Here is a 27,427-nt window from a genome sequence, read left to right on the forward strand (position 1 = left end):
GCTCAGCTCCCTGTGCAGTGACACGAGAGCCATCGTGCACAGCTGCGGGAGGCTCGAGGCAGAAATAGCAGCTCATTACCCAAGCACGTCATCCCACACAAGGACCCCGACATGCCACTGTCCCCTCCTGTCACCCTGACCCTCACCACCCTCACCCCACCCTCCTCCAGCCACAGGTCCCACCGGGAGGGGACAGCCCGGGGCTGGCTCTGCCAGGTGACATCTGCATGTCTCCCCTGAGCTCTTCATGCCAGCTGAATTGATCCCCAGGTGCTGCCAGGGTAGGACCAAGCCCTGACTCTACTGCACTCTTGAAGGTTTCAATTAATCATAAAGCCAATTCCATTTTGGGCTCCATCTGTCTTTATTCCTTCAGGGACTAATAATGCCTCACCGTGTGTTTTCACACACTAGCTGAACTGAAATTAAGACAGATTTCAATATGAAGTACCTGAGAAGAAAATGCGTTTTTTAAAAGAAGATCTCAGAGTCATTACTGTTCTCATCTTGGAAAAAGACCTTGTTAAGTAAAAGCAGGGGGGTATTAATTTGGAAAACAGCTCTGGTGAGTTCCTCCTTGTTTCAAGACATGCAAACAAACTAAAATCATATTTAGGGCATTTTATGACACAGTGTGTAGAGAAATGCAACACAACCTGCTTCCACAAGGAGAGGAGGAACAGGCAGAGGAGCTCACACAGGCTCCATGTGCAGCCACAGAGCAGAGGGATGCTGGCAGCAGCCACCCTGCTGCACCAGGCATGGACCAGAATCCAGAAACCCTCTTCAGCCCTCCCTGTTGCACTGACAGAAATAGATAAAACCCAAAAACCCTTGTGGTTCATCGTGTATGGCAGGTTTGAGCTGCTCAAGGCCTAGGGAAACCTCATTTACATATCCCTGCACTGTTAGCACCTGGGTTTTGTGTTCCTCCCTCTGCAATCCAGCCAGGGGCCTTTCCAGCCAGCCAGGCCTGCACGTCCACTTCAATAAGGCAATTCCTGTGTTGATCTGGTGGTTTATACAAAGCAACAGCCCTAATTATTGATCTCAGCAGAGTTAGCTGAGGATTAATGACCTGTCCCTTAGAACTGCCACTGCAGGGCTGTGCCCATCATCCCCTGGTTGTCAGTCTAGCAGCACCAGTGCGTCCCCTCCCTCCTCACCCATATGGACATGCTGTCCCACACTGTGACAGCCAAGGCTGACACAGCAGAGATGCCCAGAGCCAGCTCCAGGATGATTAACAGAAGGGAACAGGTACAGCTGAGCACCGTGAGGGAAAACTGAGGGAGTCATGACTGTGGAGAGCAGCAGCGACAGGACATTTAGCATGACCCACATTCAGCTGGGCTCCAGCTAACACCACCTCACTGCAGGAAGAGCCCTTCCTCTCCCCCATCCTCTGTTTTCAAGGCATTCATAAAAAGATAGGAGAGGCTGTCTGGAAAGGATGGTGGCAAGAAATTATACGATGCGCTCCACGTTGAATTCATAAGAGACATGCGAGACATGAGAAGAGCAGAGCGCTGAGGGGCACGAGGCTTCTGATGGAAGCGAAGATCCTTTGATGGCAGCCTTCTGGAACTGGCTGCAGTACCTTGGAAACTCATTAAATGCAGCAGAAAGGACAAGTGACGTACATCTATTGATGCTCTGAGCAGCAAATTAGTTTTCAAATCTATTCAGGGCTCCCGCAGTGGCATCAAGGGGCCAAGGCTCGGTGGGAAGTGGCTGCAACAGCGTTTCTCCTGCTCGTGTGGGGACTCTGAGCTGCCCCTCGAGAGGGGCTGCCACCAGCCCAGCTCCCTGGGGATGTCAGGTGGTCACAGACAGTTGTCCCAAGCATCAGGGCTCAGAGGGCTGCACAGCTGCTCAGGCAGCCAAGCCTGTGAGTCATCCCCTTCCCAAACATGCCAGGCCTTTCCCAGGGCCTCTGATGGACATCTCCTTTCAAGCAGAAAAAAGATTCTCTGAAATAAAGGGACATCAAAACCCAGAGCACAAGAAGACACAGAATGTCAGCACCGGAGGGAAGAGCAAGTAGTTAACAGTGATGATGAGTTTCTTCAGAAAGAGATAATTTCCAGTAAGCTGTTGTTTTCTCTCATCATCCCGTTCAAACACCTGGAGAGCCTCGAAGCAGCTGAGGTTGGCAGCAATCTGGTGGAAGGCCTGAGGAACTGTCTTCATGGATGAATAATCACCTGTTTCAATGAATCTTTAAGCACATGAATAGACAGATGAGAGAAAACTTATCAAAGCACTGTATCAAGAGAACAGGTAGGCTGCAAGATGCCAGCCTGGAAACAAGGTCCCTGCTGGGGCTTGATCCCTCTTCAGTCAGGACAGCCAGGGGCCATTCCTGGATGCCATGGAAGCCTGTGGTTCCTGGCTTGTTATTTTGCCTCCTATGAAAGCTGTCGGCCTCTCCTTGGTACAAGGGGAAGAGTGAGGAAACAAATATAGCTAAATCCAGAAGAGAACCCACCAGAGGCAAGGGCAGCCCCCCAACACCCCTCTGACAGCCCAGCTCTGCCCTGCAGCTCCCAAAGCTGGCTTTGCATGCTCGCTGTGTAGAGCCTGCTGGCAATTAAATCCAACAAACGCCGCAATCAGGAAGGGGCAGAGGCTGCACACAGCAGGACCTACGGAGGAAGAGATGGATCTGCATCCTCCCATGGGGCTCAGACAATGGCTGTAATTGTAATGGGTCAGTGCTGCCCACCCCAAACCCTGCTGGGAGCAGCTCCTCGCTGAGGCTGGATCCTGCATTTCCCACTTCCATTGTTCATCTCCCAATCTCCCAATCTTCCTTTCTTTGTTCTATTCAATGCACTTTGTCAACCTACATCTGAAACACACAGCAAATGGGCTGCCACAGCCTCCTGCATATCCTGATGAAGAAGCAGATGCAGATGCCTCCTCTTTGTGAGTGTTTTGCACCTATTGCTTGGAAGGAATGCAGAGAACACGCCAAGACGTGGGAAAGCCACAGCAGGTCAGGAAAATAACGTAGGTGGTTAGGGAGGAAAATCTTTGAAGGTTGTGAAGCCATTAGCTGAGTGCACAGGCTGTAGTTAAAAGGAAAAACAGAAAACATAGAATCACAGAATCATTTTGGTTGGAAAAGACATTCAAGATCTTCAAGTCCAACCATTAATCTCACACCACCATGTTCACAGCTAAACCATGTCCCTAAGTGCCACATCTGCACAACTTCTCAGCCCTCCAGGGTTGCTCCAGTGTTTCACAACCCTTTCAGTGAAAAAATTTTCCCTAATCTAAACCTCCCCTGGCACAACTAGAGGCTGTTTCCTCCCATCCTACTGCTTGTTACTTGAGAGAAGAGAAAAACCCCTGCCTGGCTCCACCCTCCTACCAGGCAGTTGTAGAGAGCAAGAAAGATGAATAAATAGTGGGTGAAGAGACAGAGGAATACATGTTGTGTCCAGCTACAGAATCAGGTCTGCACTGAGAAACAGCAAATTTGGGCTGGTTTTTTTGGCAGAAAGTGATTAGGTAACCAGCCTGAACATGTATTTTAAATGGAAACCACTGCAATAACTCAAAGGCTTTAGCAGAGAGCATTTACTAAACACGATGAGACAGAAACAACATGTTTTATATAATACATGACCTGGCTGTGATGAGTCTGTCCCTCCCTACTAAAGCTCTGCTGGAGCAGCTCCCTGATGCTCCCCACCCCTGTCATGGCCCTGAGCAGCACTGGCTGTTCTGTGGGGCTGTGCCTGCAGGGCAGCCACTTCCCATAGGTCTTGTGAACAACAGCAGCTGTGCAGTGATGAGACCCTGCAGGCTCTGGGGACACCCATGGCTGTGTGAAGGACACAGGAGGACAAGACCACCTGCCTGAGCCCCAGGAGGACTGGGAGAACCCTGTGGATCCCAGTGCTGGAGGAGCTGTCTGGGTCTGCTCACTGCCCAGGGGTGATGGGAGGCCAAACACACCCACTTCAGCCCTGCAAGCTCCCTGTGTGACCTCTGTGTGCTTCTCTCTCACACCACCGGCCCAACCCAGAGAACTCACTCCAGCATTCCCATGTTGTAGAAAAACTACAACATCCTCAGCCTAAAGCCAGTTCTTTGGTGAGGCCAAGATGTCAATCCCACCTTTTCCACTCTCCAGCAGTTGCTGGTACCTGGGGAAAACATACCTGGCAAAAGACAAGGACTTGACCCCACCCTCTGCCACTTCCAGCCATCAGCATTTCCCCAAAAATTTCTCCCAAAAAACCCAGGAGGAAACCTTGGATTCTAGACTTTTCTTTCCCTGACTTCCTGAGGGTACAAGGATGGCAGTTTACTCTTTAATTGTTAATTACACTTCCTTGTTAGATTTCAGAGGCTGAAAAATGTTTAGGGATTTATTCTTCTGTGTAATTAACCACAATGATGAAACACCCATTTATACTGCACTGCAGTTTTTGTTAAGGTTATTCATAATAGGGAAAGGCTAAATAGGTTGAGTTCATTATCATTACAGGAAAAAAATTGAGGTGACCCAATCAAATTAATTTGAAATTAAGTGCAGTGAGGCTGATAACTCCACACAAGTCAGGAGTTCGAAAATAAAAATAGAGGAGACAATCTACAAAGCAAGAAATTTATAAGCAGTGGAGCTGGAAATATTGCAACTGGGAGATGGCAAACACATGGTGTGGGCAAACACATGGTGTGGGCAAACAGGGGCACTGAAAAACTCAGGAAAAGTGGATAAAGAGATGGGCAAATACTGCAGGATGTAAAAGTAGAAGCTGGAGAAGGAAGGGATGAAGATGGATTGGAAATAAATGGGTAGGGACAGTGCTTGTTAAGCTAACCAGATTTATTTCTCTGCACAGAAATTCTTATGTCCTTACAAGACAGCATCGAAGCAAGGTCTTTAATTTTACTTTTTCTGGGTTTATTGCTTGGGCCTTAGTGTCATTTAACACCAGTGAGCACCAAGCAGTATCAGTGCACAGCTGGACCTGACTCAAACCCCTTAAATCTGGTGGAAGCTCTTTCCTCTTGACAGAAGCATCCTGAAGGAGCTGCTGCTTCTCCAACAGAGCAGGGAAGTTGTGCACCTTGAGAGGATGGACACCACTAAGGTACTGATGGACAGAGCAAGGAGACAGCATTCCCACATCCCCCTTCCCTCAGAAAAGATGATGGGAAAGCAGAACCAAGACCAGGTGGACTCCACGATGCTGAGCTCTGCTGGACACCCCAGCAGCCCAGGAGGGAACAGAGCTATTGCTCAGGGAGCTTTTTGAGGCTTCTCTTGAGAAGCCAACGCATATTTTATGCCTTTCTTGGCTTTACCAAGGTGGGGCAAGCTCTGAATGAGCCTCAGAGCTGGGTGACACAAATAATGGTGAATGGGATGTTCAGATGCACATGGTCATTCTTTACAGGGTTTCATCTCTGGGAAATGTTTAAGACAATCCATAAAAATCTCTTGTGAGCTGCTACAGGATGATACTTCAGTTATCACCTGTGATGAGTTTACTCCCAAGCCTTCACCAAGTCCTCTGACATTGATTTTAGCACTCAGGGCCAAAAGGGAACAGTGAGATCCCAGCAGTGCTGGGCTTGTGGACAGAGGCTGTGCTGGGATTGTCCCATGCCCCTCTGGCACACACAGCAAATGTCAGCTTGGACCATCAGTGGAACATGCTTGTCCCTGGCCACCCCATTGGATGGGTTTTTAAAGGTCTGGCCAAAATGCCACAAGTCTCTCCCTGCAGCTGCACAAGTGGCTGCCCTCCCAATTTCCCACTTTGGTCAAGCCAAAATCTCGCCTTCTGAGCCTTCTGCCTTCTCCCCAGGAAATACAAACTGCCTTGAAGGTCCCACAGCTTAACTTCTCTCCATCCTCACCTCCAACTCACCCCTAAGTGCATGGGAAGCATTTGGGATAAAGCTTCAAGCAGGCATTCAACAGAAATTATTATTCCCTTTCTAAACGGATTACAAAAATCCTTTTATTACAAAATACTAAAATGTTCAAATTATTGGTGTGGAAAAATGTTTTCTGTAGGTGAAGTTTTCAAAAATGGAGGTTTTAATCACAAGCATAATCCTTTCTGGCTAACATTTCCAGTCTTGTGAAACATGGAGATACAGATTGCACAGAGGCCTGGCTGTGCCATGAACAAAGGGAGATGCTGCCTGTAAATAGCTCAGAGGACATCAGAAGACACTTCTCTCATCAGCAATCTTTTTTAGCTTAATATAGCTCCTCTTTGCATAAAACATTAACATTTTTGTAATGTTTGGACCCAATGGTGCGAATGCTGATTGTCATCCGAAGATACTGGAGTGTACCTTCAAAATATGCAAGAACATTTTACAGACAGTAGTTTCACTTGCCTCCAAAATGCTGGATCTTAATATTTCATACTTATATATATTTAAATGTTAGTACCACAGGATAAATGCTAACATGCTTTTATGCTAATGCAATCACTGGAAATCCAGATAATGCTGTGTATTGGCATATACTGTTAGTGAATTATGGATACCTAAATGTACAACCCCACATGCCTAGCAATTATTTTTGTTAGTGCATTTAACTTTTATTTGCAATCAGAGCACTTGAGGATTGTTCAAATGAAGTTTACTTTTGCAAACTGCTGAATGGAAAACATTTTGTTAAAGGCTTAAAAACAGTAAGACTGTGATGAGGTTTTAGACTTGCAATAAGGGCACTGCTCAGAGAACTCTACCAGATGGAACGATGTTTGATTTGGTCACAGACTCAGCGATTAAAACCCAAATGCCTGAAGTGAAGGACATACAAGAGAAACATGAGATGAAACCTTGATTTCCTCCCTGTCAGGTGAAGAAATCTGCCTCTCCTGTGGCAGAGGCTCTCAGAAGCAGATGGATGCCAGGAGGTCAGATCCTGGCAGCTGGACCCCAGGACCCTGTGCCCTGAGGTCCAAATCCTGCTGTGCTGTGGCTGCTTTTCAAGTCTGCTTTGAGCCAAATAAACAGGAGCAATATCAGGAAGGAGAAATCCTGAGCTGGCCCTGCTGTGCCTTCTCCTCCTCCTGCCTTTGCTGATCCAAGTCTTGGCCAGCCACCTGGCCTGTTGGCTCAAGTTGCTGATCCCCTGGAAAACCCTTTTATTCCAATGGGCTTTCAGCACAGCCAGAGCTCTGAGCCAGGTCCTGGCAGGACCACGTGCAGGCAGGACCTGGGTGCTGCACAGCTGCTTGCTCCATCCCTTACCTCCTCACTACCTGAAGGGAGTTAAGGACAATGCAAATCTGGAGAAGATCTGGGTATTTTTGAGAGTTGAAAAGTTCTGGATGTGACTCAAGCACATCTGAAATCACTCTGTGTCCAGTGGTTTCCTCCTGTGTTAAACACTCATCTACAGACAATGCCAAACTCCCTCTTCCAGACTGAGCTGTGCCAGGACTTACTGACCTCCCACACCAGGCTCTGGAGCTGCTATCATCATGCCCTGCTTTCCCTCTGGGAATGTTTGCCTGGCTTGAAACCACTGGCCTGAGCCAGCCTGGCTGAAGGGACCTGGGAGGTGGCCACAGACCCATTTGGAGAGCAGCAGAGCATTGCCTCTTCCCAGGATCAGCATCCAGCACAGGATCTGACACCAGCCCCAGGCACACAAGCACAGAGCAGATCATGTCCCTACAGCCCAGTGAGCTGTGACACCTCTGGGAATTTACTGGAAAGTCCTACCACCTAGCCGAGGCTCCTAGGAACAACCAGGAGTGAAGGAAATAAACAACAAGCCCTCAGAAAAACACAAAATGCTGCGTGAAGTACCTGAAATGCCCCCAACAGTTTAACTAGAGCATGGAGTAAGCTGAGAAAATGTATGAACAAACGAATCAGGCAGAGAGCACACAGCAGACAAGTTGGCATGTAGGTGTCTACTGAGAAAGCTTCAGCACAGCAAGGGGAAAAAAAGCAAACCCAAACCCAGGCATAATATCCCTCGTATTTTGGAACAGAGCTCTCAGACAATGTATCATCCAAACCACTCCAAATTACCATCTGCCAGAATGTTCTTCAAAGACAAAAGGTCTAAAAGTTCCCAAAGCAGCAGTTTAATGTTGTCATTTCAGATGAGAGGTTCTGTCCAAAGAAGGCTTTTGCACTTGAGTGAGGAATACTACACAAAAGCACGACTCTTGTGGCCACTGCTTCACTGTCATGTACCATGAGACAATAAATTTTTGGAGTCTTGACCATGAGATGTCAGCTACATGTGGAGAAGTCTTTAACAGCCCCTGTAATTTCACAAGTTATCTGCAAATGTTTCCAGACCCTCTGCATGATCTTCTCTGTATGAGAGATATAATTAAGAGTCCACATGGTACTGAAGAACCTGAGGAAACCATTCCAGTATAGTTTCAAAGATTAAGGTACACCAGAATATGAAGATGTTTCTGATGTATCTTCCTGTCATGACCTTGCTGCCCTTCCTGTCAGACTCTGTTTCAGACTAGATCCTTTCCTGGTGTAAATCTGGGTACTCCTGTCCACCAGGCCCTATCACTTCACACATGCTGAGGGCCAACTCCATTGTGTACAAGATTGCCAAATAAATGCAGGTCTGTGGACCATGTGTTAGACTAAGCCATAAATAATTTATGATGCTGGAGACGGTGACTGTATTTTTAGGTGTAAAAATATGCAGATAAAACAGTCCTGACCTTCAATTTTCACTCTGTACTCCTGATCCTGAAGTCTGAGTCCATCCAATGCATTTCTAAAGCCTCTGCACCTCTGGATATGCAACACACCCCGTGTAAAACCCCAAAACCCATAAATCAAAAGGAGGCACCAAGAAAACCCATGGAGCCCACAGGGTACCTCCTGCAGCACTACACATGATGCCCCAGCATGAGGCAGACTGGGCTCCTTCCTGTGAACTTCCAACACCCTGCAGGCCAGTCTCCTCTGGATTCTGGCTGCTGACCCTATTCCTGACCCTATGTCTAACTGACACCCCTTTGGTGTCAGAGGCACATGTCCACGGGGCTCAAACCCCACTCCAAAGACCATGGGAGCTGCTCAAATCAGCATCTGGCCATCCTAAAGCAGCCCAGGAGCAAGGAAGAGGGACAAAGGTGCACCCTGGGGTGCTCATAACTGCACTCTCCTCCAATCTTCCCCCAGAGGGCTGCCAAGGGGAGAGAGGCAGAACTATTCCCCCCTTGGACTTTGTACAAACAAGAAGCCCAGGGAAATCAAAGAAACAATCATAGGTTTGACACCAAATTACTTCTGGCTAAGTCTAATGAGCAGGATGAGGATGGACTGAGGAGAAGTTCAGGGTAAGGAGCATTCCAAGGGCTGGGCAGGGGACAAGACAACTTTGGGGGAGAGGGCTTTGTGGTGTGTCACAGGACAAGAGAAGCCTTCTGCTATCAGAAATAAACCAAGAGAGGTGAAGAGAGGCACAGAGCCTTGCTGAGAGCAGGTCTCACCTGGACAGGGCAGCTCCCAGGACGAAGGCAGCGTGTTCCTTCAGCACAGCCTCGCTGCTGTTCAGCCCCTCGATCACCAGCCGCAGCCCACCCATGGACAGGAAATCCTTCGCATTGTCCACCTGGGAGAGAGCAGCTCCTGTCAGCACCAACCCCCAGCCTTGGACAGCACCTCCCTTCACACAGCACAGCATCCCTGCCCTCCTGCTTTCACCAGCAGAGTTTGAAAAGGAATTAAAAATTCAGGGGGAATGGCTGTGGCTGAGTTCCGCGCAGTCCTGCCCACGAGCAGCGATGTCGTGGCTCCAGCAGGCACAGTGTCCTCGTGGGAGGATATTGTCACACACAGAAGGCATCGCTGGGAACTCAAATACTTTGATTACAGGTATCAAAACTGCTCTTGACATGTATTTCAGTAACTCAGGTGGCGTCAAAAACTCGGTACATCTGCTGATGTCAAACAACTCCAGCTCTTTGCTCTCACCTGAGCAGGCCTTTGCTGGGGACCAAGGGAATTGCATGTTTTGCAAATGCAATTAATTAATTGATGCTGTAATTGTAGCACCAGGAGTCAGGGATGTTTAGGAACCTGTCAACACCAACAGGGCACACAGGTGGCATCAGAGTGAGGAGTATGGGCAGTTCTGGGAGTTCTCCGTGAGTTCCATCAACAACTTCACACAGACAAGGAAAGAAAAAGCCAGTCTCTGCTTGGAGGGGTCAGCCAGGAGCTTCCCCATGGAGCAGCCCCACAAGGCCTTTTCTAAGCAAACAATAATGGATTAACAGCCACTGGGGAAAAGTTTACACATCGGTGGGGATTCATCAGCCTCTGGCTCAGGGGCTAGTCAGGCACAGTCCCAGCGGGCATCTGCTCTTGGAGAGATCAGAAAAGGCTCTGAGTGCTCACAGACAACATTTAGAGAAACAGCACAAAGTACTTCAAGTACAAAATTCAGTCCAAAGTCAAATCGATGCATTTTGGTATTCAATGATTTTTTTTTTTCAGTTTAAAAGGGGATCTGATGAACAGTCAGAGCTGCCTGCACAGAAAAATCAGGTTTAGAAATTCGACATTTCTCCTCCCTGAAAGATAGGGAGACAACAGAAATCGTTGGCAGATGGAAACAGAATATAAAAATGAGTTATCAGCAGGGCAAACTGACCCCCTGATGGAGTGGGACAGGACAAACACCACAAGCCATGCAGGGTATGTGAGACACTCCCCTAGTCAATGACTTCATGCTCAGTGTTATATTTATCTCAACCATGTACCTTCATCAAAATTGGCACTAAGTCAGGTATTTTAGGTACCCAAGAGAAGGAAGAAGCTTTGTGTCCTACGGGTTTGTCGTTACCAACCAAAGCAGGACCTGGGGAGCTCCAGCTCATCTCTGCTCCCCAATGGGACAATACCCACCACTTGCTGTCCCTCTGCAAAGCTGCTCTCTGTACGTCTGCGGGGCTGATTCAGGATCTGCAGCAGCTTTTGTATCCTTTCAGATGCTGTTCTTTTAACTGTCCCTATAAACCAGGCCTGCCAGATATCTCCCTTTTCTGCAGACCCATCTTTGTCTACAAAGAAATCTATGCAACTCAATTTCAGCTGCCAGTGGGTCCTTTTATTATTCAGCCTCTGTAAAAACTGTTTTAGTGCTGGAATTGGACATTGACTTCTGCACAAACGTCAATGTATGGGCAGGCAAGAATTTGCATCTAGCACCTGGTGTGGTAAAACCAGCCATTGCTGTGACCTCAGTAGCACCAGAGTCCTTGGTGCCACCCCAGCGTCAGTGAGGCACCTCAACTGCAGAATATAAATTGTGCTGTAAAGCTTATTCTGAAGATGTGTTTATCTTTTTTAACCAGAGTCTGTTGTGAGAGCTCCTTCCCTCACTCACCGTTTTAAAACCAGCAAAATCCCCAAATTTAACAACTTGAAGGTATTAACCTCTCTGGGGAGCAGTGAATGCTGTGAGGCAGCAGCTCCTACCTCGCTTCAGTCCACTGAAATCGGCACAGAAAAAAAAACAAAGATCAAAAGAGCTCTTGAGTAAAGTACACAGGCAAAGCGGGAGAGGAGAGGGCTGGGAGAAGAGCAAATATGACAGCAGTTATTCAGGGAGCAAGTTTGAATTGGAGGAGGAAGAAAATAGGGAGGGAAGGTGAGAGGGAAAACGTTAGAAAACAAGAGAAGGGGTGAGAGATGGTGTAGCATGTCAGAGGAGAGGAGAGAGGAAGATAAGGAGAGTAAATAATTGAGAGAAAGAGCCTGCAATGCCTGAGAATGGGTCTTGGCTCCACACACTGCTGTGCAAGCACCGTGAATGCTGTTTATGAGTTACGCTCTGCCCTCTTCACATTTGCATTTGGGTTTTATGCGTTACAGATAACCTAGCTAGCCAAACCCTCCTGCTCCTTCTCCAAGACGGGCTCCCAAACATGCCAAGCTGAATCGTGACTGAGGAGAAGCAAACCAGAGCTGGCAACCAAAAGCTGAGCAAACGCAGAGCCCTTGGGCTGACTCTTCAAAAGCAGGAGAAAGCCTCTCTCCCCGGGCTCGGCACCAGCCACAGCTCCAGCTCCACTCCCCGCAGCGCGCTCCAGGCACGAGCTGCTTCACACCCCACTGCTCCGGGGTGCTCATGACCACCCCAGAGCAGGGAGCAGCCTTTCCTTGCACACCCTCCAGGGCATGGCATTTTCCACTCGACAGGGCATTCTGTGCCCTGGAGGCAGCAGCAGGATGGCCGGGAGCTGAACAAAAAGCCACGGCGTGGTACCACTCTGATGGAGGCTGGGGAAGGCCGGACCAGCAAAGTGGTCCCACACGTGGCCTGGGCCACCCACACCTGCAAGGATCCCCGTGCTCCCACAGCACGGCTGGGACTCGCTGCAGAGGAGCCCTGACAGTTCAGCCCTTCCAGGGTTATGCGGCACAAGCGTCCTTTGGCTGCTGTTCAGTAATTACATTAAGCCAGTGCTGCTAAAGTCAATCCCAAGCAGAGATAATGCTCTGGACGCATTCAACTGACTGGAAGAAGAAAGAGGAGGAAAAGCCATGCTGGCTTAGAGACAAGTCATATTTCTTATCAGCTTCCTGCCTGACGAGAAGGTGCTGCCCAGCCATCTGCCCCGACAGCGCGGGCACAGAGCAGCGCTGTGATCGGCGCACAAAGGAGCCTCTGTGCTCCCGCCAGCCTCCCTGCCATTCCCCCTCTCTGACCCCTTTGATGCTGGATGTGCTTCCCTTTGATGCTCCAGCCCCTGCTCCTCTTGCCATTCTGAAATTGTTTGCCCCATCCTGTGCTGCAAGGATTTTCTGCTGGAATAGTCCAGCCCTGTTATGCTGGAATCCAAAGCATCCCAGGGTGTTTGGGGGTTGCTTTTTAGCAGCTGGCCTGATGCTCTGGCATCTTAATCAGGCAAGATTAGCCCTGAGTATAAATATGAAGCTCTTTGGGCGCCCATTGTTCACACTTACTGAGTCACACAGATGTCGTCAGTGACACAAAAGCAGGGAGAACAAGCAGCAAGGAAGCCTCTGCATGCCCACGACAGAGATTTAGTGTGGAAATCCAAGACAAAGAGCCCTAGAAATAACTCTTTATCAGCTGGCACATGGACTCCCTCTCAGCAGAACACTTCAGCTACCTGCCCCCAAAATAGCCCATTTGGTTTAACAAGTGCCATTCCAGTGCAAGGGCTTGCACTGGCACCTCCCAAGAGTTGACCCATTCGCCCTCTGAAATGACAAAGTGACACTGGAAAATCTCCCAGTGCACTCCAGACTCTCCCAGTCACTGGGGAGGGAGCAGCTGAGTCCTTTCCCACAAGGCAGAGCAGAGCCTCGATGCCCAAACACCCTCCCATGGGTGGCACCAAGGAAGGCACCAAGCCCAGGGGAGGAGAGCTCTGTGCCTGCAGCTGCATCCAAGGGGAGGTAGGAATGTGTGAGCTGAAAGCAGAGCAAGAGAGATCAGAGGGAGGGGGGGAAAGTGTGAGCACAACCCCAGGGAAACGAGATGCCAGGAAATATGTTCACCCTCACACAGAGCTAATTAGCACGGTGAGGCTCTACACGCCACTGCTTACTCACACCAAGAGAAAACAGGGAGGTTGGGGTGGCTGTCGCCTTCCCTGGCACAAAGACATTCTCTGTGAACTGATGTAAGGGCACCTACCCTCAACCACAGCAGCTTTCCATGGAAGCAGTGAGAAAATAATTATTTTCTTAGCAGCCACCATTCTACTTACCCAAAAACAGCAGCTAAAGCCCCATTTTGTAACATTAAGCAGATAAAAGAGGCAAAAGAGAGGATAAGAAAACCAGCCTGAGAACAGACAACAAATCAGGCAACCCCTAGGACACTGCTGGCTCCTGGCACGAGTAATGATTAATTCAAGCCTGGATATAAAATAAGCCTGCACTAGCCCTCTGCTGTCTGTTATTGTCCCAGGATTATGGTAATTAAGCAATTTGTATTACCTGATACCGATAAGAAAAATAAAACCCCGTTTATGACACCGTATCCCCTGGATTTTACATGGTAGTTACTGATGCATTCTTGTTACCTGGTGAACATAATATTCGAGATCATAAAGTGCTGCTACTTTTTCATCCAGCGTGGAGGCAGAGCTGTTGAATTTGCTGATTAATTTAACCATAATTTCATAATCTGTTTCCATCTTCATGTTCATCTTTTCAAACTCCTCCTTCAGCTGCTCTATGGGCCGGAACTTCTTCCTCACCTCTTCCTCTTGGGCCTTGAAAAGAGAAGGATATGAAGATAGGAGGTGAAGAGAGACGAGACAGACACAGAAAGGAATGCCAGCCCCAAATTTACCAGAGGAACCTGGCTGGCTTGTGCATCAGAGATGCAGGGGCAGAGCTGGAGGGCCCTGAGAAGCCCAGGAACCCAGTTATCTGTGAGATACCTATGGTATGAGTGAGCAGTAGGGCTTTGTACACCACTTCTACATCTGTACACCATTTGTGCACCATTTCTACCTTCCACATCCATCCATCAAGCCCAGAGGCAGCAACACTGCTGTTCTCTGCCTCAAGCAGATGTTCTCAAAACCTGACTGCAAAAAGCCCTGAGCCACCTTCCTGATCCCACAGCTGAACCTCTCCAGAACTGGACATGAGGCTGGAGAGCTCCAGAGGTCCCATCCAGCCCAAAGTGCCCAGTGACTCCATGCCAGTGGCATCAAGGAGATGCTGGACATGAATGAAGATGCTTTTGCAGTCCTGAAAGGAGTAAGATGAATGTGACTTTACAGACTGTGTGAATATGCTTCTAGATAGGGCCAGGAACTTAGAGACAGGGAAGTAACAGAAGAAACTCTTAGTTCTAGAAAATGTTACTAATCAACATGGATTGGGTCTCAGTCAAGGCTGTGTTAAATTTCTGAACCTAGAGAAAAAGAGCAGAGACTTAATACAATTATGAACAGTTTTCTTTTTCTTTTTTTATACAACAAAAGGGGGTGCATTGGAGAGGGGTGTAGAGCAGGCGATTCGGGAAGCTCAGCCAGTGGGGAAAAGGAAGAGGGTGATGCGGCCAGGAACGTAGGATAAAAAGGGGGCTGCATCCCCCAACAATTTGAGAGACCCCATGGGAAATGCCCATGGTCTTTCCCTTTATTCAAATAAAGTTACAAGACTCCTCTGTCTCCCTTTTGGACATGAACCTCTGGCATTGTGGATTAATTTTCTTGACAATCCCAAGCACTGAACACATTCCAGGATGGCTCTGTCTCCCAGGGAAAGGTGTGGGGACAGAAGCTGTCAGAAAGGGAAGCAGGAGGAGCAGTGATTAGCTGGGGGCAGCTGAACTGCTGTGCCATGGGGCCTGGCCAGGAGACAGCCTGTCCTGAGCACAGCTCATCTCCCTTGCAGTAACAGCACCCCAAGGGCTGCCGTGAACCAAGAGAGCTGACAAAAAACATGTGGTGAGGAGGAAAGGATCTGTCAGAGATCTGAGAGAGACCCAGAGGCACAGGAACATCAGCACTGGTGGCACTGGGGACAGAGTCTGCTGCTGCAGGGACATAAGAAGCAGAGAGGCCAGGCTGGAGCTGGGCTGCCCCAAGGACAGGAGGAAGGCAGAACACTCCTTTTGAAAGGGATTTGTCACAAACACAAATACATATGTTTGTATTCAGAGTGACCCCTGCCTGGAGGGTTTGCATGTGTCCTGCTCCCCGTGGGGGAACAGAAGCCAAGGGCTTCAGGGGAAAACCAAGTGAGCAATGGCAATGAAAGCTCTGTCAGTTTAATGATTAATTACCCCAGGTAGCACACCCAACACCAGCCCCACCCCAAGCACTCCCATCTGCCTTTGCCAAGCACAGAGGGGCACACGCTCTGGGTAACTCAATTTCCTCTGACACAGCTCCTTCAAGGATGGATTTGCTCTCCACAGGAGTGACTGTAAATGGAATACTTTAGGTCCATTAGATGTAGCTGCTTTTAGCCCAGTTGCTGGGACAAAAGCTATTCTAACAGGGGATTTTAAAATATGGCTTATTTTCACCTAATAGAGTATCACTAATTTTTGCATTTCAATGATCCTCATTTCCAGCAGCCCTTTCCAGCAGCCCTGCAATCAATCAGCAATGCTGCTATGGAAATAATCTCACAGCAGACTAAATCATGCTCTGCTGCCACATAAGGGAAGGAAAAGCCTTTCTGTGACACCAAGACTTTAGAGCCTTGACTCCTCTTTTAGTTTTTCTTTGACTGAGCCAACACCAAGGCAGCAGGAGAAGTGAGGAAATGTTGTTGAGGGGGAGAGGGGAAAGAGGCTGTGATCTACCTATGAGTCACACATCATCCTACCTATTTACTTTGGGTTGTGGATTGTTTGTAACTAAATGGACAACTTGGAGCTTGTGTAGGGAAACTTCAGCCCATGCTTTGCCATGGCCATCTGGGTTTTGCTATCCAGGGTATGAGGCTGGAAACAGAAAGCAAGGAGGGTGGTGAAAGGGAGAATAAATCCCTTTGTGAATACCATCTGCTGCAATCCAGGCCCTTTGGGGTCTGCAGACATTTTTGTGAATGAAGCAGTAGTGGAACAGATAAATTGTGTTGTCCAGAGAAGCTGTGGCTGCCCCTGGATCCCTGGCAGTGTCCAAGGCCAGGCTGGACAGGGCTTGGAGCAACCTGGGATAGTGGAAAGTGTCCCTGCCCATGGCAGGGAGTGGAATGAGATGAGCTTTAAGGTCCTTTCCAACCCCAACCATTCACAGAATCACAGAATCATACAGAAGAGCCAGGGAACAATATCACTAACAGGTTAGAAAAGGTATTTTAGGTCCATATTCACCACAAGATTAGTTTGCACAGTGTTTTCCAAGCAATCACTTTAAGTATTGTATTTCTGCAATGTGTAACAGGGTGTGTTCAAATCCCTGCACTGTGCATTGCTTTAGAAACGGGAAACTCACCTTCCTTTCTGCCTTCTCATTTTCCTTCATTTTAGCCAAGGCCTTTTTGAGCTCCTGGGATGTGAATGAATTTGCATCGACATCAACCTTGCCCAGCCTTGCAGAAGAAACAAAACAAACCAGAACATGTTATGAGTGAACAACTGCCTTTTTCTATTTTCACTGTGACACTCTAGCAATGGCTCAGGGCAGGAGGAAAGGAATGAAAAAACCCACCATGCTCAAGGAAAGATTTACTGAGTGCTATATTCTGTGAGGGGCTTGCAGACACCTCACCCTGACAATCAAGGGCTCTGCAATCAGCCTGGTGACCCAAAATAACAAGTCCTAATGCAATAAAAACAGCTGATAAGTTTAAACTTCGGAATTTCATGTTGCAATACAGAAAGCATCCCTGTGCCACTAAATCATTGATAAGGGCTTGCAAGCTTTAACCTGGAGATTTCAGCTGAAACTCTGATGAGCATCGTACAGTCAGGGCAGGGGTAAATCCACAAAGAAATTACACAGAAATCCTAAAACCCATGTTGTGTTGGTATTTATACCTTTCTTGATGGTTCAAGGAGAGTTTATCTGGGTAACAACCACTCTTGCAAAGAAAAAAAAGGAAATCCATATTCTGAGGCACTGTGAAGCTAAAGAACAATTCCATGCCCAGAGCAGGAGTCACTGAGCAGGCTTTGGTGGCATCACTGCGGGGGTCACTCATGTCCAACCCCTCTCTGCTGGTGACAGCTTTGCTCTTGGGGACACTGCTCTGCCCCAGCCCAGGAACATGAGCAGTGCCCAGGGCTGGGAGAGGTGGCAGTGGGATCCCTCTGTGCACAGGGACCCCCAGCCCCGGGGTGGCTGTGCCAGCAACCCCAGAAACACCAAGATCTGGCAGCACTTAGCTCGCCTTCCCTTGCCAGAAACTGAACCATCTCCTTCCTTTGCCATTCCAAGAAAATTCAACCTCTACCTCTACCAAAGATCCTTTCTACACATCGCTGATCAGAAATGTTCCTCTGGACTTGCAGCACCAGAAATATCCCCACAGCCCTGGAAGACATTCCAGGGGCATAATTAAACCCTCCACAAACACTGCACACACACCCAGCATCATCAGCTTTCCCTCTACAGTTCAGGCTCTCTGCACTGCTCCTGTTCCTTTTTTCCTCCTCTCTCCATCACTCTGGGAACTGCAGAGCTCCCAGGTCTTTGGCAATTCCCAAGGCCAGTGCCTTCCATGGGATGTTTGTTGGACACCCCCATGGCTGATGTCCCCTGGTGTTCCCAGGGAAGCTGCTGAGTGCCACAGGAGGCCATGAAGTTGCTGAGGGCACTGGGGCACCTCCCCTACAGGGAAAGGCTGACAAAGTTAGGGCTGATGAGCCAAGAGAAAGGAAGGTTCTGTGGAGAACTCAGAGCACCTTTCCAGTCTGTGAAGGAGCTCCAGAGAAGCAGGAGAGTGACTCTTCCTCAGGAACTGTAGGGACAGTACAAGGAGTAATGGGATCAAACTGATCAAACTGATCAAACTGTCCCAGTGCCTCAGCACAGCTCCCAGCCCCAGCCAGGCTCAGGGCTGGTGGCAGAGTCCCTCTGTGCCAGCCTGTGCCAGCCTGGGGGCTCAGGAACAGCTCTTAGGGGTGCACTGGACTGCCTGTGCCACTTCCTTCTCTGCCAGGACTGACAGACACACTGGCCATGAGCATGACCCCTATGTATATATGTTCAACTCATTACAGGTTTTCTGTGAGTATGTTTTGAAAATTGTTAGTCTATAGGCTCTTCTGTAAAGATGTTCTGAAGATTGTTACTCTATAGGCTCCCATGTTAATTTGTTCTGTAGATTGTTGTTATTAAGATTCCTATAATGAAAGATATTCTGTAAGTCATATGTTTTGCTGATCTTCTGTAAATAAATACTGCTTATTTTAAAAAACCCACTTCTCTTTGCAATTCTTTTGGGCACTGGCAGCCTTTGAGAATTGCTGTGGCTTCCACTTGCTCCAGGTTCCTGGACTGGAGCTCCCTGGGTTGCTGGCACAGCCACCCCGGGGCTGGGGGTCCCTGTGCACAGGAGGTCCCACTGCCACCTCTCCCAGCCCTGGGCACTGCTCATGTTACTGGGCTGGGGCAGAGCAGGGTCCCCAAGAGCAAAGCTGTCACTAGCAGAGAGGGGTTGGACATGAGTGCCCCCTACATGAAGCCACCAAAGCAGCCAGGAAACCTCCTGCCACCCTTCCTGCTGGAGCCAAAAGGACTCCTGGGCCCAGAGCCAGCATCAGGCCACAGGCATGCAAAATCCCAATTCATGTTCTGCAGGCCATGACAGCCTGGGGAATTGTGGGACCTGTACTGGGGTGTTTCAGGGGCTGATGTTTAAGGCTTGGAGCCTCCTAACACTCCAGGCGTTGTTTCCCCCTTGCATTGCATTGCCCTGCACCATTCAAGAGACAAAAGCCCACTCTGCATCCAGCCTGTGGTCCTACAGGTGCCCAAGATCAGCCCTGCCAGGCAGCTGCCCCCCAAAGCCCTGCACTCCCTGAGCATCCCCATCTCACGTGGCAGTGGGAAATCCCACACGCTTCAAGAAAGAAATTCCCCGTAGTAACTAAACCAGTCTTTGTTAGGAGGGTTCTAAGGGGAAAGTCAGCACCAGGTGACATTTAAATCACATTTAAGTAGGTGGGTGCAGGGAAGGTGGTGTGATCTCCAGGGACTGTGGCAGTGCTGGGTGTGCAGGTGAGGCTGCAAGGCTTCTCCCAGCTGGAACACAGCTCTTGGCTCAGGCCTCACAGCTGTTCCCAGGGGTTGGGCTCAGAAAGCAGTGTCAGACCAGTTGCTGCAGATATTTCAAAGGACTAAATGTCATTCAAAGAAGCCACGCTGCCAATTTAGTTTCGGTGTCGTGGCATGAGAAGCTACGAAGGTGTCTCTGAATGAGCACTCAGGGCACTTACACTGCCATCCCAAAGAGATCACAAAGGACAGGGTTCTGCTTTCAGCACTGCTGAGCTCCTTACCCAGCAATTAAGTCTCAGCAAGGGATAGTAATTGAGTGCACCAGGGAACCTGGCCTCTAATAAAAGACATGAATCCCACAGCCCACCCACCCCAATGCCTTGCATGTCTGTACCTTTTCCTTCTTCTCTCTTCTCTCGTGACACTTTCCCCATTTTTGCTGTCTGGGAGCTTGGCTTCTCTCTCTCCTGTCTGCAGGTTCAGCCGCACGTGTGACCCTGCAGGAACAGCCTGACCTACAAACAAAGGTTATATTATTGCAGAGCACATACACTGCTCCAGCTCTGGGAGGAACTGGGAGCTGAAGGCACATGCTCCTCCCTGAGAGAAGGAGAGAAAAGCTTCATCCCACACAGTGAGAAGTGGGATATTCACCACTGACTCCCCTCCCCTCCAGCAGCACCCCTAAAGTGCTGCTTTACCCTCCCAGAAATGTCACCCTGATCGTTTGCTGCCAGACTGGCTCTGACCCACTGTGGAGGTGAAACCCTGAGCCCAGCAGACACTGGTTCCTTCCTCCCTTCCAGCCCAGGTCCTAGGAGAGCACTAAAACTCCACATCAGGAGTGGATTTGGAGGCTGCATGGAGAAAGGGGAACTGGTTGCTGATTGGGGCAGACAGAATAAAATGCAGCTGCCAAAGGGAAATCAAAGCATCCCGCAGAGTACAGCCAGGTACACTGCACATCAAGGCTGTGTTGGGGTGGAAATACTGTATTAAAAGGAATTTATGATCACTACTATCTGACAACAAAAATACACAGAATACATTAAGCTTTGGGTTTAAATGCAGAAAAGATAGGAAATTCAGAGTGTTTTTCTTGGTCACAGTTCACCACAAACACATCTCAATATGGCCAGTCCAGCACTGGGTTGGAGAGGAGGCAATATTTGGTTGCTACTTCTTGATGACACTTCTTTTTCTCTTAATGCAGGAAATCTGGCTGCTTAGGACAGTCAGGCTATAGCTGAACAGCTACAGAACTGCTCACAGATGGACAGACAGACACACAGCTGCTCACCTTCCTCCCTCTTGAGGAGGATTCCCTATTCAGCCTTTCCTTCCTCACTCTCCTTTTACCTAAAAAGATACCTAGGATAGAATAACAGCTTGCAGGAGACAGGCAGAATCTCCTACCAAAGGGAAGTGAAGACAAGGCTAATTATTTTGTAAAATAAATACATGTACTCAAAGACAAAAAGCTCTAGTCTCAGGAACAACCAGATTGATCCCTCCCTGTTCAAGACCAAAAAGATATTTCCCTGATCAAAGGACCTGGTGCTTCCTACATAACACTGGGATGTTTGTCACAATTCAGACGGAAACATTTCAAAGCCTGGAGCCATCTAGAAGGTATAAATGCATTTAGAAAAACCAGGAAAATCCATCTTGGAGGATTTCCTATTAAAAAAAAAGTTTGCATTTCTGACAGACCCTCCTTCTCTGCATCACATCCTGTCTATTAGAAGTTGCATTGGTTGGATACGTGAGAGGACAGATGTGATTATCTTCCCATCTTAAAACCATGGGAGGACAGGCTAGATATGCCTCCTCCACACTTGGAATACTTTCCATGGACCGACCTCCTCCTGCTCCTTAAACTTGTGAAACACAGGACCTTTCATCTATGGGAGTATCCTCCCACGCTGAGAAGTTGAGTTCTGCAGGAATCCAGTGCCATCTCTGAGCTGTGCCCCTCACTGGTGGAGGAGCTGGGATGTGCTGGTCAGAAAGGGGTCAGTAGGATCTCCATGAAAAGGGCAACACCACATCTCCTGTCCCTGGTTCAGGACACACTGAGACAGGGCTCTGCCAGCAAGGAAAACACAGCAAATGATAGCCTGGTCTAGTGGGAGATGTCCCTGCCCAGGGCAGGGAGGTGGAACGAGATGAGCTTTAAGGTCCTTTCCAACCCAAGCCATTCTAGGATCAAATGTCATCGCGTGCTGAGCACACAGACACAGGAGGACATCTCCTCCTCCGCAGACACAAACATGCTCAGGGGGCAAAGCGAGGGGCGAGCTGGGTCCTTCCCCTCCCAAAGCCAGTGGCTCCCCTGGCCGTGTCACCAGCGGGTGACAGCCCCAGCAGTGGCTGAAGCAGCTCTGGGCTGTCGGCACAGCCAGGAACAGCCCCAGTCCGGCTGCCGTGCTCCCACTGCATCCGGCCACGGCAGCCTCCCGGTTGCCAGGGGAGAGGAGGGAGGCGGATGGGCTTTGCTTGAAAGAATCATGCAAAGGCAAAGCAGGGGAGCAGGCTCCACAAGGCCCGGGTGGCTGGGGAGCCCAGCCCTCCTGCTTCTGCTCTCAGTGAGCAGTAAATAAAACCAAACCCAAAGCTGGTGTGCACAAGCTGCACACCCAGCGCAGCCAAAGAGGCTGCCGTCAGCGAAGACACAAACCATTCCTGCTCCTGCTTTGCACACTAAACGAGATTTGACCAAGAGCATCCCAACCCCACAGCAAATATCCCAGCCTTGATGCATTTAAGCAGCTCTCGGTGCTCCAGGGATTTCTCCTCGCCATCCTGCACAGCAGCCCAGGTTCATGGCACAGCAGGACAAACACGCTGCTTTAATAAATAAACCATGAAAAACATCTCTGTTTTCAACAAAAAGATTGACATTGTCACTTAAAAATATTACAGCTGTTCAAGGAAGCTCTTCTGCCTTATTTAGTTTGGTGTATTTTGAAGTAGAAAGTGTGTTTGAGGGTGGGTTGACTTGAATAATGTGATTAAAATTGCTGATTTAGACGAGCAAGCTAGAAATCCTGAATTTTAATCATGTTTCAATATGTAGCTTCTAGACATTTCCCTTAAAAATAGTTGATTCTCTTTGATTCCTATAATTTGATACTATTCAACAACTGGGAGCACACACTGGAGCAATACATATGTAAGCAATTACAGAGCTTCACATGCTGCTAAAACAGAATCATTCCGTTAATAGCTTTTTCCCGAGAGAAATTAATTTTTTACTCATTGTTTGCATTAAGTTGCATTTGGGAAATTAAACTCAATTAAAAAATATAAAAACACATTTATATTTAAGCCATTTTGTTACATATTTTCTCCTTGACACCTTAGACAAATAAAAAATGTGTATCCACAGGTAGGCACTGCATAGATGTGTTACGGAATGGTTCCACTTCCCTGAGAGCTGCAAATCCTGCAGCTGCTAGACCTCATCCCTTGCTCCTCATAAAGGGAAAGAAGAATTTCCATTCTAATTAATTTCCCACCTCTAAATCAACTACCCAGTGAGTAGAAATAGCTGTGAAAGCCCCTTCACAAACCTGACAGAAGGGCTACAGCTGTGAAGGGGGAAGCAGGAAACTCCTGCCCCCACAACTGGTTTGTACTCCCTACCACTTAAAAAATATCCCACTCTTGGGATTTTTTTAACCACAACTAAAATAAATTAAAATAAATTTAAAATAAAATCACAGAATCATGGAATCCCAGAATGGTTTAGGTTGGAAAGGATCTTAAAGCCCATTCATTTCTATCGCCTGCCATAGGCTGAAGTACCTTCCACTATCCCAGGCTGCTCCAAACCCTGTCCAGCTTTGGACATTTCCAGGGATCCAGGGGCAGCCACAGCTTCTCTGGACAATCTGTGCCAGGGCTTCGGCATCCTCACAAGGAAGAATTCCTTCCCAATATCCAACCTGCACATGCTCTCCTTCAGTTTAAATATGTGTTATTGCATAGCCTTGGGATGATGGATCTTAGAGAAAGCCACAGGGTTTGAGCAGAGCACCCAGTGCCCCTGATGGGGACTTGTCACCCACCTCTGTCCCTCAATCACTCAGCTGCCTCACAGCCAAAAAGACAGTGTCCAAAAGGTAAAGTACTCCCAGAAGATAAAACCCTTGTCACTGCACAAATGACAAGGTCTTTATTGGGAATAAATGTCAAAGCAGAGCGACAGCATTTCTTTTCCAAGCAGGAGACACTGATCCTGTGGCAACGCTGCTGGGATGGTGTTATTCCTGTTCTCGATTTAATCCCTTTATCAGCTGCAGAAGCACCAGGACAGGCTGTGGTCTCCCATGCTGGCTCTGGCTTACACTGCTGTCCCCACAAACCATCCCCACCCCTGGGTGCTGCCACACCCCCGAGCCTCTGCAGCCCAAACCGCCTGCAGCTCCCTCCGTGCATTAGCACTCGTTTTATTTGGATGTGCTCTGTCCATAAAGTTGCTTAAAGAGACGCCGAGGAAGGCTTTAATTTATAGCCCCATTCTTTTAATCTTGGTCAGCCAGATTTTTTCAGACATCTGTTTATATCTCCTCATAATATATTAGATGGAGCAGCAGCACCAGGCAGCAGCTCACTCGCAGGGGCTCTGCTGACATTTATAAACCGAAGCGATTTCTCTCATGTGCTTTATGTTATCAGCTAAACCTGTCCACTTAAATTATTGCCTTGTAACCAAATCACAACTATCTGTTACTCTGCTCTGTGTACGTTTCCCAGGCTCTATACCTATATCAAGCCTTGCAGAGGCTGAAAACAAGATGATAAATAAATAAACAAATGGAAAACAGGATATGCTTCTACCAGGCTCACAACTGAGGGAGGATCAGGCATGTTGTACACCACATTACTAAAAGCAGAGGGTGTTGTGTGGAATATCCAGCATGTAGTGATAGCCAAAGAACCCCATCTCGTTTTCTAGACCAACCAAATTACCAACTGTGTTTCCTCACTTAAGGAGAAAGGTCTCATCCTGCCCAGCTCCTTCCCAGCACATCATTCCATGTGGTGCTGGCCACAAGTGGTTTTGTGTTTCAGCACGGGGACAAGGCTGAGCCCCAACTCACTGCACAGCAACAGGCAGGCATGAAACATAACCAGGGAAGTTGTACATCATACACTGACCTGCAAAGCTCCCAGCAAGATTGTGCAGTAACTCACTGACCTCCTGGCACTGGCTTCCCAATCCCATCCCAATCCCATCCCATCCCATCCCATCATCCCCACCCCTTGGGCCCCCCAGGCTGCCATTGACTGCCCGGCAAGAGGAGCCCAAGAGGGACACAAGACTCTCCCCCTGCAGCACTCTGTCCCCTGTGGCAGAGGAATGTCCCCTGGGAAGGCTGGTGAAAGCAGAACAAAGGTGATCCAGCTCACTGTGACAGATCCCTGGCTTGTGCCCAAGTGAGCATCCTTGTTTGCCATTGTAAGAGAATTCAAAAACCTATTAAGGGTTTGAAAACAAGCCCCAGTTATGAGTCAGTAAGTGGCTCTGCAGCTCTCAGAAATTACCTCGGTATGTGAGCAAGCCTCAGATAAAATCTACTTTCCTTTACTCTTTGTTTCTCTCTGCATAGGGAGTGAGAGGAAAGGGACTTTCTTTCTAGTACAGGCAACAAAGGAATCTGGAATCAATATGTGAATGTTCCAGCAAAACACACGGCAGTGCTGCAGTATTGAAATAATCACACTGACAGAGCATCCACAATAAGTTATCTGATGGCACCGCACCTTCTCCGTTAATAAAATAATGATTAAAAACTACAAGGAGACAAATCCCAGGGAGCAGCAGAGCTCCCCAGGGCTGCACCACCAGCTCCAGGAGCCACCAGTGCCAGGGGTGGGGGACAGGCTGAGGCTGGGGCACCACGTGCAGGTGGCACACAGGGGACACTGTGGCTGACTCCAGCTCTGCCTGGGCGGATGGGATGTCCCACAGCAGAGCATGCTGGCTGCACCAGGGTGTTCCGAGGAAAACAGAGGAACCAAGCCTAGTCTGGGGGCTCAGCTCATGCCCTGACCCCAGACTCTGGTAGAGCTGCTGAGCAAGGAAGCAGCGAAGCCTGCCTCCTTTTTTTCCCTTTCTTTCCTACAAAGGCAAGTCCTACCACTCTCTGGATTGGTTGTTACTTCAAAACAGAACATTTTTACACACAAAAGGAAGATGCGTAGCAGACACAGGTAAGGAAGAGATGGATTACTGATGGGAAGAAGAGGCCCAGAGCCTGAATCTCATTTTATTTCTTTCTGTCCCTTTTTCACTCAGCTACAGCTTTTGTATTAGTTCACTGTCTGGCACTCACTGCTCCTCCCAATTAAGTGCCACTGGAAAATGTCATTAATATGCTTTATGTCACCTCTTCCCGATAGCTGGTGCAGAGGTTTCACAGCACCAGGCCTGGAAGCTCCCCCAGCAGTTGTCTCAGCATCCCCAGCATTCTCCACCTCAGGCAGTGAGGAAGCTCAGACACCTGTGTCCACATTCCAAGCACAAACTCCTGTGACGCTGGAAGAAATGTTTTACAAATCCAGTGTGTGTGCAGCTCTTCTTCCCACTGTACTTCTGCTGGGAAGCCACAGCTGCCTGCTGAGCCCAGCACCTCCTCAGAGAAGCATCAGCCTGGTCACTGCCTCTTGATTTCTTAGGTCACCAGTGACAGCAGGGGCTCTGGTTACCTACTGCAATTAATTATAGAGGAAACTCTTATAAAATCACTGTATGCTGTCCATGGTCATAAACTGTCCCTTAAACATGAGCTGCAGGGGATGGGATGCAGGATGAACGCCTGGGCTGACCCACCATGCCTGGTCCCATCGTGCCACCTCTCCCAGGTGCTGCACAGCTCAGGCTGAAGGAGCTGTGCTGCCTCTGCCTGCAAGGGAACAGTCCTGGCAGTGTCAGCGTGGTTTATCGCCACTCTTTTGTCTGATCATTGTCCCCCGATAAGGACAAAGATCCTGCTGTGCAGAGGGCTGACAAGGACAAAGAGATGTCCTTCTCTTCCTGGGATTGCAGAGGGGACCATAAGAAAACTGTTTTATCCTTACAGAATGAGCAAATAACACACTGCTGCTTCCTTCTGCCTCCCAGAGCACCCAGACACACACGGAGCAGGCAAGGCTTGATCCCCAAGCCAGACATTCCGTTTTGTGTCAGCAGCTCACAGAGGGTGTTCCAGAAAGGCCTGGATGGGATGAATTTTTGAGACATTGAATGAAAGTTAAAAGCACCTCAACAAGGTGCTTGAGGAAGTCTCATGTAAGACACTTCAGTTGGTTAGTTCATCTGACAAACCTTTCTGTGACATTCCAAGCTATGTTAATAAATATCATAGAAACTGACCTGTCAAAACAGTAATGTCTAAGTACAACATCTTCTCTAACACTGATTTTGTTCCATGCTGCAGTGGAGCAGGGACAGAAGTCATCTGAAATGCTTTCAAGCTTGCCAAGAGTGAATCTGTCCCCAGTTCAACACCCAGCACTGCTGCTGGCAGCAAAGCCATTCCTGGGAAAACCCCAAAGTTGCCCTGTTCTGATACAACCCAACACCAAGTGTGCTCCTGCCCAGGCTCCTCACAGGTCCCAAGGCAGCAACACTGCTTTCTGCTGGACTTGAACCCCGCTTGAGCTGGGAAAGAGTTATGGAATGGTTTGGGTTGGAACAGACCTTAAAGATCATCCAGTTGCAAGCCCCCTGGCACGAGCAGTGATGCCAC

At 48.6% G+C, this 27,427-nt stretch overlaps 1 protein-coding gene across 1 annotated transcript in view; it reads right to left on the reverse strand.

The window, feature by feature from the left end:
- Window positions 1-27,427, reverse strand: part of SIL1 (SIL1 nucleotide exchange factor) — a 76,927-nt gene that overhangs the window by 26,448 nt on the left and 23,052 nt on the right. Inside the window, exons 3-6 of the mRNA XM_085073243.1 lie at window positions 20,062-20,182; window positions 16,938-17,034; window positions 14,055-14,246; window positions 9,480-9,601 (exon numbers count right to left, since the gene is read on the reverse strand). Of these exons, the coding sequence (XP_084929369.1) occupies window positions 9,480-9,601; window positions 14,055-14,246; window positions 16,938-17,034; window positions 20,062-20,182 (532 nt within the window). The remainder of the gene's footprint in view (window positions 1-9,479; window positions 9,602-14,054; window positions 14,247-16,937; window positions 17,035-20,061; window positions 20,183-27,427) is intronic.

This window comes from Lichenostomus cassidix, chromosome 13 (assembly GCF_008360975.1).
Source record: "Lichenostomus cassidix isolate B80296 chromosome 13, HeHo_3.0, whole genome shotgun sequence".
Lineage (NCBI taxonomy): Eukaryota > Metazoa > Chordata > Aves > Passeriformes > Meliphagidae > Lichenostomus > Lichenostomus cassidix.